This window comes from Nesoenas mayeri (assembly GCF_963082525.1).
Source record: "Nesoenas mayeri genome assembly, chromosome: 1".
In the NCBI taxonomy this organism is placed as follows: Eukaryota; Metazoa; Chordata; class Aves; order Columbiformes; family Columbidae; genus Nesoenas; species Nesoenas mayeri.
Genome location: NC_137541.1, coordinates 52,146,058 through 52,160,267, shown reverse-complemented (window position 1 = coordinate 52,160,267; position 14,210 = coordinate 52,146,058). Strand labels below are relative to the sequence as shown.

Sequence of the window (14,210 nt, the reverse complement as noted above, 5' to 3'; positions counted from 1 at the left end):
TGTGTGATCATTAGATAATGCAAGAGAGGAGGAGAGAAAACCAAGGAATCAAGGGAATGACTGCCTGTTTCTGCAGTAGTCTTAAGTTAGACCCCATTAAGCATGTTGTGAAACTGCGCTGAATTCCCTTCAGCAGCTGTTGCCAGATGTGCACTGATCCCTTCTTTCTACCAAGCGCAGGACTTGCTGCCACCCAGCACACACCGCAAGCCCCACAAGGCAATTAGAGCTGTAAGCAAGCCACCTATCACTGAACATCTATGTATTCAACTACAGGTATGCAGACCTCTCACTCCGTACACCAGACAATGATCACTCATTTAGTCTTAACAGACTGTTACTAAAATAGAGAGATCCTGGGACAGTGGCTTGCTGAGGTTTCAGCAAACTAGTTTGGCTGGGTTCACTTTCACGTGTCTGGCATCTGGAAAAACAGACGGGTGTCAGCAGCAAGGCAGTGGGGACACACGAGCCCATAAAGTCTTTTAAATATTAGGGGAAGGAGGGGATACAACATAGGAAACTTTGGGCAGGAAAGAAAGAGGGTGAGCTGGGTTTTAGAGCAGTGGAGTTGGTCAAGGTGCTGTTCTCTTCCCAAATGAACTGAGTGAGGAGGCTTTGAACTTCTGAAGTTATTCTCCTTCTAACTGCAATCATATGCTTTAGCCTTTAAAATCTGTAAAATAAGGTAGATGTATTTAGAAACCGTGCCAAGTCTTAGGGTCTGTATGTATAATTACGAGTATCAAACATGCCTCCCAAACAGGAAAGCTACCATACTGAATTAGATCAAATATGCACTTAACATCTAGCCTGTCTCCAGAAGTGGCACATCTTCAAAGAGAATAAAAATGGGGCAAATACATGCTACTCTTCCTGTAATAGCTTTCCATTCTCTAATTATTTTCCTGGATTTTCTGAACCAGGTCCCATCTGTATGTATATATTCTGCATTTGTATTTTTACACCCTCACTGGATTTCTCATCCCTTGAACCTGTGAGAAATTTTAGTATCTACAGCAACATTTGCCAAACTGTTATTCCAATGTAGTACCTACCACATGAAGGTATAAAAAACCCCTCTTCTCCCCCTCAGGAGACACCTCCCTCTCTCTCTTGTATTTTTTTTTTGTAAAAAAGTGTAACTGTCACTGACTTCTATGTTATTTTTGAAAAATGTTCTCCTTGCGCTCACTGGAAGATGCACTGTCTTTCATTCCAGGGAAAATGAAAAAGCATTTGTATTTAAGTAATAAAACTGTATTGAAGCATCCAAATACTTGCAAACAAGCTTCAAAATACATCAACTACGGACTCACAACTAGGCATGGTACAAAATCCACAAGAAAATACATTACTTACAAACTTTAACTCTTGATCAGAAAATAAATTTCTAGCATTTCAGGTTTGTTTTACATTAATCTGGTACAATACAAAGCAGAGAGAAATAAAAAAGTAAGCATTTTAAAATCCTGTTTCTTAAATGCCACCTTGCACTATTTTTCCTCCTCTATTAGATTCTTTCATTCTAAAAAGGAATTTGTTTATTCTCTTATATTGAAATAATACACAAGATTTTAGACTGTAGATCTATCAAATAAAAAATGCATTACGTACACCTGAATAGTCTTCTAAGAGTTTTACGAAGGTAAATTTAAGGGTCCTACCCATTAAATACCATCTTAAAGAATGCACACAAAATTTCTGTCGAAGTCCTCCTGCATTAAAGCTTGTTTCCACATAACTACAATTTTTCAAAGCATTTGATGCTGACTTTTTAATTCATACTAATGTACTGGAGAAACAAAGGCTCCTTTGTGTAAAGCTTTCTGTATAAGAAAAAAAGGAGAACAAGAGAAAAAGAGAACATGCTATACAAAATCTACCTGTTTTGGCAATTTTCAAGAATTCTAATTTACATCATGTTCATGTTACAATTACTTGTAAGCTAATTCACATGATCATAAACTAGATGAACACTAACTTAAGTAGGCAATTCTAAAATTAAACTATTCAAAGAATTTCCAGTAAGCTGAAGCTCTCCCAGGATTTACACATCTCAGAAACAAGAAGATCAGTTGCCCTCCATGGCAGAGTTTTTGCTTCTACAGCACAACTCTCCATCTGCAACCATCTGACACACTAATTCCCACTAAGCTAAGTTTCTTTGCTGTATTTAGTTTGAAGTGGGCTTCTACAACACTAACATTTCTTAAACTGGAGGATGCATTTTTTACAGGAGATGTGATTAACTTCCACAAGAAGGTGGCTTTTCCAAAGGCACAGAAAACTAAAGTGGGACTGGAGCTGCTGCTGGGAGAGGATGCCATAGGGCTGGTTAACACAGTGCAGGATGACAGGGACAAGGAATACAGCTGCAGTGAGAGGCCCACTGGCCAGACAGCGTAGTTAGAGAAAGCAAAATAAAAACCCCAATGAGTGGGGCCATGCCACAAATTCATTTGGCCAATTAACACGGGATCAGCACCAAAACATAGCTGAAGTGGTGGCTTCTGGAGATATCAAGAGGTTTTTTTGAGAAGCTCCTACCACCTACATATCATCCTTTACTTCTCCCTGATCTTGGGTGCACTCAGGAACATCTGAGGAGCCGCAGGTGCTACTTAAGAAGAACATGTACATTATAGAGCAAGAGAGAGAGAGAATGCGGTGTTCAGTGAAAGCACAGCGACATGGCAAGGATCCTGCATTCACCGCATAGGCATCATTCCATATTAACCCGGAATGACTCCCAGCCATTCCCATTTACTGTACATAATAGGAAATGGGTGCTAGTAGCAAATGGATGGAACACATAGAAAGAACAGCTGAACTGTGAGACTGCTTGTGTATTGATTCCATTATAAAAGCAATCTGAACAGAAACCTTTCTCAGTCTATAACAAAGTACATTAATCACTTCAAATATAATTCTATGGAAGTCAAATTAGCATCAGGAGAAGGAAAACTATGATAAAGATTATACTATAGAGGGGTTTTTTTCCCAGTTTGGAAGCAGAATCAAGGTTTCACATCCTATTAACAGATCTACAAACACCAACGCAGCCCATCTCAGTTGTATTTCATACACTACCCCTAGTTATAAATCATGCAAGAGTTATCACTCAACATTAACAGAACTTCTGCTTTCTTTCCCCCTCTTTTAAGCCTAGAAAGTGATGAACACACAAACATGAAGAATGGTAGCATTGAAAGGTGAACATAGTCAACACACAGGTGACATACGTAGTGTTACCAAGTCCCCAAATTACACTCTAAACATAGAAATGCATTCATAACTGAAAACACATCCATTTCCGAGCTCTGTCATAATTTTAGATTTTGAGACAAGAAAATCTGAAATAATGAAAGTATGCTATTATGCCACATTTTTCTTATGAATTGTAATAATATAAGCATTGTAAACAAAATCAATATATTAACTACTTTTGCATATTTGGAGGATTTTACAGACTGTGCCATTTCAAGACAAATAGATTCTAGCTATTTACATCTGAAGGAAGCCCTAAGAAGACTTAAGATGGCAGCAGAGGAAGCAGGAATAGAGAGTGCTGAGGCTCCAATTTCAGAAGCTCTATAAAGCCGTGCAACAGGCAGTTAGTTCTCTGTGAGGAGGAGAAAGGGAAGCGTAAGTCAGACTCTCTCTAGCCCTTCATTATCAAAGTTAGGAAACACCAGAAACAATTCCCTAACTCTCTTCTCTCTTGCACCTTGCAAGAAAATAGGAAATGAACAGATGATGTTCGGTACAAGAATGCTAGTCCATATCATATATGACAGAAAGATGACAAGCTATCGGCTGTCATCTTTTCAGAACTATACATATAAGCTTCATCATTTCCCAAATTAAAAGCTCCCTTCTTTGAACCAGAAAATGTAGTGCTAGAAAGAAAACATATCAGATTCACCCACAGACACCCACAAACACACATTCTCAAGCTTCTCAAGAAGGATGCATCCTCGCTTAAGCAGATGCTGGACCCATCACGTACTATTGCCAAATAAAAACCAAATTTCTAACCTCTGTCAATTTATTGTATCATCCTTCCGTCTCTCTCCAGTTTTGTCTCAGGTGCAAATGTTGCTGTCAGTTTTGCAAATTACTTGAAGCTGAGCTCCTGGAGCAGCAGTGTGAAGAAAATCTAAACTCTATGGGCCTCATCAGTTATAAATATTGCTCCATTCAGGTCAGGTTATCCTTCTCAGCTGCATGTGGAAATTTGTTTCCACATCTTATCTTCAAAACTCCTTGCACCTTAAAAACACCACTCTTCCAACAAATTAGATGTCCCGCATCCCACATGATTATCCTCCAGTGATCTCACTTCTTTAGAGAAAATATACAGACAGGTACTGTTCCAGTCTGAGAGATTACAGACTTCAGCGACATTAGAGATTTCAGATACTCACGTCAATAGTGAAAAACTGTACTGTGGACAAGGGACATTGCTCCTTCTTCCCTGAACATCTGCCTACATTAGAGATTTCAGATACTCAAGTCAATAGTGAAAAACTGTACTGTGGACAAGGGACATTGCTCCTTCTTCCCTGAACATCTGCCTACATTACGCTGCAAGGCCAAACAACATTTATTCAGCTTTTTCCTATTGTGGAAAAAGGCAGGTGTGTTACCTCCACTAAACTGAAGAAAGGCTTACGTTATCTCAGTTTGTAGGGAAATTCTTGTCACAGAATAGCCAACAAGTAACCACTTCCAGTGTGCATGCAAGGGAGATTACAGCATCAAATATCTGCATAGTGTAGAAAGGCAGATCACAGAAGTTAGTGGTCAGTGTCCCAGTTAAAAGAAGGATAAACAAAGCACTTTACTGTATGAACACCCCCCTCCCCCCCCCCCCCCCAAAAAAAAAAGAATTTTCCCAGTGAAAACAATATACAAACATCTCCAGAATTTTTCCTTTCCCTTAAGATTCAAGCAAATCTCTCAAACTCACAGAACATCATTAACCCTAAACTTACAATTTCCATGTTTCTCCACTGCAATTAGTACAGTAACATAATTATGTGATAAAATACTACTTTATATTTTATCCAAGTCTTACACTGGGTCAGACACCACACTGAGTTTAGCAGAATTAATGGAGTCTGTGTTTACCCAAAGGATCTTTAGAAAGACACTATAACCTTCTTCACTGCAAGAATAGAGTGCTGAACATATGTCACACATTTTTTCAAATCAATCATTACTTCAGGTTAAAACGGACAACCTCTTGAAAATCTTGATTTTAGCATATCTTCAGTGGTCCTCAACGGGCTTCGAGAATAACAACAAAACCACTCCTGGAATTTAGTACTGAGTAAGCTTTAACTAATACCATAACAGGCATCTAACTTGAACTGTAAGATTTTGCTCCACAGCTAAAATAATTAGCAAAAGTCACCACTTTATACCACACCTGAAAAACAAGTTTCAAGACTAAAAATACAATTGAAAAATTAATCTCCTACACATAAACTTAACCTGGGGAAGGTTTCAGACTACTAATAAAGTGTAAATTTGAACTTTCTCCCCATGCCTCTCCCATAACAACCTTTCGACAGAAGAAAATACTTTTAAAATAATCATCTTACAGACATGAACAGTCTTAAATGTTTACATCTTACAGCTACCTAAGATACAATGTAAGAAAGCAAGAAAGAGAAAATGCGGTGCACAAATAGACACACAGCACACTTCACAACCAACATACAATATAAAAGCATTCTCTCTCATAACACATCCCAGAGGCAACTAAAAAGACAATTTATGAATGCCATCTGCTTCTAGTGTATTAGCAAAATACATGTATTTCAAAAATAGAGGAAAAAGCCTTACTCTGCTATATCAAGATATCCACAGGAAGCAGCTGCATGTAGAGGTATCCAGCCTTCATTATCTGGTTGATTAATATTTGCTCCATTTTCCACCAGAAATTTCACCATATCTACGTTATCATCTATACAAGCCTATAAAGAAAGAAAGATTTAAGAAATAAGTTCATATTACAGCTGTTCTACAACACTGTGCATCTTTACACAACATCTTCAGGAAAAGAAAGTTAAGTATTTTCAGATTTGATGAGGGAGGAGGGTTTATTTGTTGGGATTTGACAGCAATACAGGAAGAATTTGAGAGAAAAGCAGCAGGTGTAATAGATATGAAACCAAATCCTTAAATAAACAAATTCAAACAGAGTGTAACAAAACCAACAAATGTCATTTCCTGAGGAGGACTTGTTCAGGTCTTCTGAGAAGTCATTTGTTACCCCCACCGCAACCTTGTTGTCCAGTACAAAGTGGTTCCCTTTATCAAGCCCCCAGGCCCAGCTTAGTCACTTGAGTGGATATTAGAATTGAATAAGCAGCTACGCCATGAAGTAGAATTGTTGTGACCAAGAGATGGGAAGCAGTTTGGAAAACAATAGCATAACCTGGTTTTAATTACAATGCAGAGATTAAGCAGTATGGAAGGGGATGTATTTCAGCACCCCCCTGCTGTCTTCTACTGCAGCATATTCTATACCACCATACATCTTTTAACAGTCCATTAATCACTGCTGTTTATAAACCTACTTGAGTATCAGTTTGGCACATTGCAAAGATATTATCATGTGTGCACAACCCTTAATTACCAAGCAAACAGTGTTGCCCAGACGCAGGACTACTGCTGCTCTCCAGATCTCCATCTCGACTGGCTCCTATTTTGCCTTTCTTCTCTGTGTTTGACTATTTTTCTCACAGGGTGCTCTCAGGGAGGTTTCTTGCCAACTTCCATACTGCTGCCCTTAAAAGGGCAGAGCAACAGAGAGAAAAGTCCCTCTGCATTTCAGGACAGCAAGGACTCAAAACAGCTAGACCCCACAAGACTGGTATTAATTTTTTAGCTTAATAAATCAACAATACTACATAACCAGAAGGCTGAAACGAGAACTTTTACTGCTGGGCTCCAAAACCCTTCTGAAGAATTATGCCTCTAGCTAAGTGCAATTAAGGTATAAATATTACTTTTCAGAATATTCTACTGCAATAAAGACTGAACATTATATACTTTATTACAGAAAAAAACCTCAGATGTCCTTATTGTGCCTTCCAAGATGAATCCCGAAGCTTTCTTCCATTCTGCAGTGCTGAGGCAACAGTTGCACCATGAGGAGGATGTGTTGCTGCCCCGTTTAACCAGTCAAACAAAACCAGCAAGAAATTATCCCTCTTTGACCCCATCTGCTTTAGTTAGGTACAAACTTAAAGCCTTGTTTAGAATTCAACACAGAATTGTTTTAACAATGACTCTCATCTGGACTTGGTCATCCCTAAACTTCCAGCTAGACGGCAACTGGCCTGTAGTACAGTGTTTGTATTATTTGTTTTTAAATTAAAAACAAAAACATTATTGAGTGAAAACATCCATAAACCTTCCTGGCTTTTCAGGTAGTCTTGAAAACTGCCTCCCTAAAGGATTTTTGAATTATCTTTTTAGCCATGCCCATCCCTAAAATCAGCAATTATTTTAATAAAATAATTGATTAACAGACTCAAAAAATAGAGCACAAACTCCCCATAGGTACTGTCTTAAATTTCTTCCACTTCAGTGTACAACACTTATATGCTAGTAAAAAGCTCTGAAACAAAATAATTGCCTCTCTTTGCAAGGCATTTTGTCATTTAAGTCAGAAGGAACTAAATGCAACGAGACATCATGCCTCAGACAAGGAGGAAAACAAATTCAAGAAACACATATGTTTACACTTAACAGAAACATTAACCTAGCCATATTCCACACGTGCCATCTATCCATTTTTTCTGGATATACAATTTGCCTAAACATTGATATCCTGTGTATAGCATAATATTCATCAATTTATTCTAAGAAAATAAATCTATATCAGAAAACTTAGAAATTGCCTAAGTATTTTTAAACAGAGGTCTTTTATAATACATTTCAATGTGTTGCATACTGGTGTATCTTAAAATTTCATAAAATTCATAATCTGTGAAAGAAAGGATATCTTAAAATTGACTAGCACTATTAAAAAAAGAAGCTCGACCATCTGATTGTGACAGAATACAACAAAGAACAATCTTTGCCTGCTTTTCAAGTATACATAAGAAAAACTGGCAAGACATACTCATAAAAATACTGTTGCTAAGTGAATCAAAAGCTTACATATGCAGCACATTAAAAGACATATGACTAAGTGGCTAAAAATATTTGACCAAATTTGGGCAGTTTATTGTGCCATACATGGCAAGAACCAGGAGAGCTCAAATCTCAAGTATTATCAGAGGTTGCACATTAATGACAAGCAAAGATAAACAATCTGTGAGATTATATATATTAGGATAATAGAAAAGTAACTATTAAGACAGCAAAAGAATTCACTTGCATATGCAAATGGGAGAGTACTGGCATTACTAGTGATCATATTTGTGATGTTTAAATGTTCCTCATAACTGAATATACAATCTGAACAACTGTTCTAACAACTTTATTATAGGACAACAGGAGCCGCACAAGCTGAAGTTGATGAAATGGAAGACAGTTGTATAATTTAAAAAATATGACCTTCAAGATTCCTTAAACAAAGTTTATTTAAAAATGAGCCTTGTACGCAAAATATTTTACAGAAAACTCACTGTGGTCTCCAAGAAGGTTATTACCCATCTTAAAGTGAAGAAAAGTAAATGCAATGGATCCTATGGCTGACGAACACATATATAATACATCTGTGTTCCCTTTTCCCTTTGACAGCACCACAGGCAGGTGTTTGAGGGACCCTATCACTCTCAGCAATTTCCATATGAAAGACTCCTCTGACTTATCAGCAGATACCTTAAGTCAGAAAGCCAAGAAAAAAAATGTTATAAAAGAATTTTTATCTAAATGTTTTTTCCATTTCTATTCCAACTGTCATTGCACTATCGTCACAGTCACTTCTAAAAGCAGTATTTATCAAGTGTCAGAAGTGCCTCTCTTGTTAAAGACTGACATCTCAACCCCAAAAGGAAAGCTAGTCAGAACAGCATGATAAACTCACAGCCTCTGAAATCTCAGCCCTTCTAGACCTCAGCTCAAACGTATTACAAAGGAAAAAGCAACGTACATGTAAAGACATAAATAACAAGAGTTTCACTGATGTTACAGTGACTCAAAAAGATAAAATTCCCGTGACTACATCTGTCCCACTCTCGGCACAGCGGGGAGACAGCCCCAGGCTTTCCTCTTCCAGGCCTGCTACCATCTTTCTAGGACTAATTTGGGTTCTTGGCATTCACCTCCCCATCCTCGGTCTCTTACTTGACGGTCCTTAGTTTCCACCTAGAGCTTCAGTTCCCGCTTTGTGAAACAACAGGTTGTCCCAAAGCTCATTCTGAGCACTTGCTAACATCTGCACACCACAGACAGCAGCCAGCTCCTGGGGTGAGCAGAAGAGCATGGGAGCTCATGCTCAAGCTTCCCTACATCCCACACACTGGTTCTGTCTCTTAACCCCATTCCTAGGCCCCACAAACTGGTAGAAAGGCAGTATTTCTGCAAGAGGCGCGCTCCTTACCCTGTCAAATTTAATGGAAGTTGGCCAGCGGGCCCCAAACAGAACAACAGCTGGATAGTGCAATCATACAAACCTCGTTTCCTTCAAGAACTAATTTAGAAACTAGGCTAATTAGTCACAAAGGAAGCAAAACAAAGCGAAGTTGATAATACAAAGTCTGGTTACCTTTTCTGATAAGAACAGGGGAAGGAAGTATATTAAGGCCCAGGAAAGAAAACCACTTTCTATTTGCACAACAACCTGAAACTTGGACTCCAAAGACCAGCACAGAGCCACAGTGCACGGCTCCCATACAGACCAGCCCCAGGCAGGCCCAGCTTGTCCTGGAAACAACATGCCTGTGTTAAGTGAAACGACACTTTCAGCTTTTCCCAGAAATACCTTCTGATCACTCGGGAGGGGATAACCAGGTGCCTGCTCAACGTGTTAGATTTTAACTGTATTCACTATGTGTCCCAGTGGAAGTGGCGTGTGACCCAAGTGGCTCTCCTCGCTATCAGGTGTGAAGTACAGAGGTGACCTAACTTGGTAGGTAACCTTAACAAGAGATAGCTTTGAAAGAGACATCTATCTAGAGTTCTTGATCCCTCAATGAGTAACGACTTAAAGAATTCTCCTCAAAAGACAAAAAAAAAAGCCTGTGTTTTTGGTTTTTTTTTTAATCAGAAATCTTGTAGGGAGACAAGCAATCAGTTACACTATGGTCCCACATACATGCAGCAAAGCTATACAGTACGTACTTTAGACAACAGTTTTCATTGTTTTTCATCAATGATGAGATCTAATGAGCTAATGCCATCTAATAAGCTTTAGACATTTGATTTTTTACCAGTATTTTCTAGAGAGAGCGGTTAAAACCTATTTTTACTGTTACATGATTAGTAACCTGATCTATTCCACAAATTAAGATATTTTGCCTCTAACAGCAGAAAATAAACACTGTATATTTAACTTCTGCCATGACATTTCATTTTTCCTTATTTAATTTTCATAAGGAAAAGAGTCAAAAATACAAACACGGAATAATACATTAGACTTAAAGGGATAAAACAAACCAAACAACCATCTGTGGGAATGCTGGAAACAGGAGAAAGACCTCACGCAGTGGCCTGGGGAACAGATTATTGCTTCCTTTGATTCACCTAGTGAACCAAGCCCAGTATGTCCAATGGAACTAAGCAGGACATTAACATCTTTTTTATTGCACCTGAGAATCAAATTAAGGGAGGGTATCCACGCCCAGCAGCAGAGCTGGTTAGAAGTGGTTCCTGTTCTCTTCACCCTTGATCACCTGTTCCCTCTGCCATCATCTACCACACCCTTACAGTTACGCCGACATACTTTGCTGAACTGGATCTAAAGTGGATCAGAAAAGCTATGAGAATTTAGAATTTAATAAAATAACAACAGGAATAAAGTATTGTATTTATCTGACTAAAACAGAATTATTTACTTTGATTATATTAAAACATGTTTCATATTCAGCGAAGAAGCCTTATTCTGAGATTCATCTTTATGTCCTAATTCCACTACGAAGAGAATCAAAATTTTGTTTTACTGTGAAATTTCACCCATTACAAGGTTTGTGTTAAAGCTTCTTGTTTAAAACTGACACTTTTCGAAGAACACACTTCTAAATTTGTAATCACTTCTACCACCCTCACTTTCAAATTTACAACACATTTTAGCCTGCTTTCGTGTTTGCACCGACTTCCAAAGGAAGTCACAGTACTCACTCCGTCTACCTGGCTGTCCTCCCTCCCTCTGCAATTTCAACTGAAACAGGAATAGAGGTTGCAGAGAATTAAATTCCCTGCTTGTCACAAAAAAGTGGTTTAAGGATGAGTCCTCTGGAACAATGCTGAGCCAGAGCAGTTCACAGTGTAAACTCAACAAGTATCATACCACTTCTGCCTGGGTGCTCTCGCTGGCCCACCAGTGAGCTCAGCACTGTCAGATGATCGCCACAGTTTGAACACCCATCTCAGCCTGCAATGATTTTTGCCACCAGGAGGAAAGGTTTTGTAAGGACAGAGGACATCACAGTTCACTAGTGACACTGTCTGTGAACATCTTCTGCTCATCTTTATTCTCCTTGGGGGAAAAAAATTTATGTGTTGCAATTCCTTTTTTAAATTTTATTTTTTTTTAATTTTATTTCAATAAACTACTACTTGAGAAGGCATAAAAAGGAATTTATTCAATAGATTCAAAGCAAGCTTGAGCAACACTTACCACTTCTGGCAGGTAACATATTTACGCTGCACATTAATTACAAATGCAGCACAAACAAGTCAAATGTCAGTAACGCGTATAAAATGAAATCATAAGCCGTATCTAACTTCTCAGCTACAGATTTCAGATAATCTGGCAGTTACAGCCACTAGAAAAATGGAGGAGTACTTTTTGCACCTCAAATTTGCTTGCAAGTCATTAATTCAATGTTTTCATACAAAGCATGACATCTTAAGAGTCTAATATTAGTAATGACAATGTCCTAAGACTATTTGGGAACACTTCCAGGATAAAGGGTAATAAAAATAACCAACAAATTAGAGCATGAAATATTAGTGATTATTACACTTATTTACTATTTAAGGAATCACTATAAAAGCATGTAGTTTACATTTGCCGGGTATTCTTTTTTAATATAGTACATACAAGGTGGAAAGGCTGCTGTTCATGTTCATGTTTATTGTATGAAACAGCACAGTTGGTGTTGTAACAGAACTCTAGGCACTAATCTAGTCTTACAGATGACAAATATTGCTCAATTATTAAATTAAGTATAATCTTTCCAGTGCTCATTTAGCCAACCCACAAGCTGCAGCTTATATTTTTCAGTGAGCTGGGGTAATGACAGATATGTCTGCATACTGACAAAATATAGTTTTCTGATTAAATATCTTACTTTTAAAAAATATGTTTACTAGTAAAAAGGAGAATGCTTTACCTTGTAAACATTCTTAATAAACTAGCAATATTATCTGCAGTGTTGTTTTGTTTAACTTGTTTGTAAATAATGTGTGTCTGAGGCGTGTGTGTGTGTGTGTCATTTTCAGTTAAGAAATTTTAAATCCACACAAAATTCTTCAAATGATAGTTTTCATCTCTAGTAACCCAAATTAACATGTCATTTCAAGAGTATCTTATTGTTTCTGCAAGTTTTGTCAGGTTCAAGTTTATTGTGTGTGTTTCACCCCAGAATTAGAGTCAGTCTTGGGGTTAATCTCAACATCAAACTCCTCCCTTCACTACAGGGCAGCAAACTTTTCTCTGGAGAAACTTCTTAGAAACATTTCACTTCTAAGTGTAGAAAATGAGAATCCTTTTAGACACCTGCAACAGCAGGTGGGCAAGACACTCTCTCCTAAGGAGAAAACACTGTTTGATGCTGACGCAACGTTTCAGGTCCATTCAAGTCTCATGGGGAAGGCATGCAGAGACGATGGAAACCGAGCACCCATTCACCATCACGACTTAATTTGAACACTGCAGAGCTGTCAAACATTGACAAAAACAGGCAAATCATTGCAGAACTCAGACTTCTCTAGCTATTAATTCCACTTCATGTAAACGCCTTGTCATATGCATGAGTATATCTCAACAGAAGTTGACTTAGATTTCATTTCAGCTCCAAGAGGTGAAATCAGAGGCTACATGAAACTGTTAATTATCTAGCTCAATTATTCAGTAAGACCATCATATCATTTCTATACTACAGCTCTGCCTTGTTATCTCTGTTACACTGAACTACTAAATTAATTACAAGCACTTGAGCTTTGCTAGTTTGTAATATATAGTTAAAACTGTAAATTTAATTAAGGTCACAATTCATAGAAAACATTAAAATCTATTGCTGTTGAGACTGATATAAACTATCTGTTACAAAACTAATTTAATAGGGACATCCCACCATTTAAGCTCTAAAGAAAGCTCAGGCACAGTTCTCAATCAGAATACATATATTTAAGTGTTTTTAGCGTGTTTCAATTGGAGACAGAGTTATTCTTGTCCTCTAACCTCCCGCTGAGATAAAAAAGTGGAAGAGGATAGTTGGCCATAACATGTTATTTACTATAACCAGAGATATTACCACTCCTGCTAGCAATTCCAGTAATGGATCAAGACTCACTGACAGACATTATATGGGCAAAACAACCCAGTCTAATGCCTGCTTTCCTGTTTTTGCTGAAAAAAACCCAAATCCTCCAGGCTATCTAGTATTACATGCAAATCTACTTTCAAATAAATATTTGTTTTCTTTTTTAGCTGCCGCAAATTTGTTTTCAGGAACACTTGAAATTCCCACACTATAAGTTACCTCTTAATTAAAACTACCATACTAAATGTTTAATAGTAAACTTCACTGGTATTAATTTATTGCAATACAGAGAAAAATCTCAAGACAACCTGCCAAAAAAATACTTGTCAAAAGCCAGCCAATAAAAACCCCAAACAAACATGGAAAACCGAGATGTCATGGAAAAAAGAAAAAGGTAGCCTTTCCAAAATTATTTTAGAGGAAATCAAACCATACAGCATTCAGACTGTTAAACTGCTGATACTGGAGCAGTTCCATTTGCCTGAATGCCCTTTTCCCTCCTGGCTCAATATACTGACACGAAGTTGGTGAAGA

At 37.8% G+C, this 14,210-nt stretch overlaps 1 protein-coding gene across 5 annotated transcripts in view; it reads right to left on the bottom strand.

Annotated features, from left to right (window-relative positions):
• The window catches only part of PPP1R12A (protein phosphatase 1 regulatory subunit 12A), a gene marked incomplete at its 3' end in the record, with an annotated part of 115,889 nt that overhangs the window by 66,520 nt on the left and 35,159 nt on the right, over positions 1-14,210 (bottom strand). For all 5 annotated transcript variants that reach the window (XM_080346381.1, XM_080346382.1, XM_080346383.1 and 2 more), the window contains exon 2: positions 5,857-5,987. In XM_080346381.1, coding sequence (XP_080202507.1) covers positions 5,857-5,987 — 131 coding nt within the window. The remainder of the gene's footprint in view (positions 1-5,856; positions 5,988-14,210) is intronic.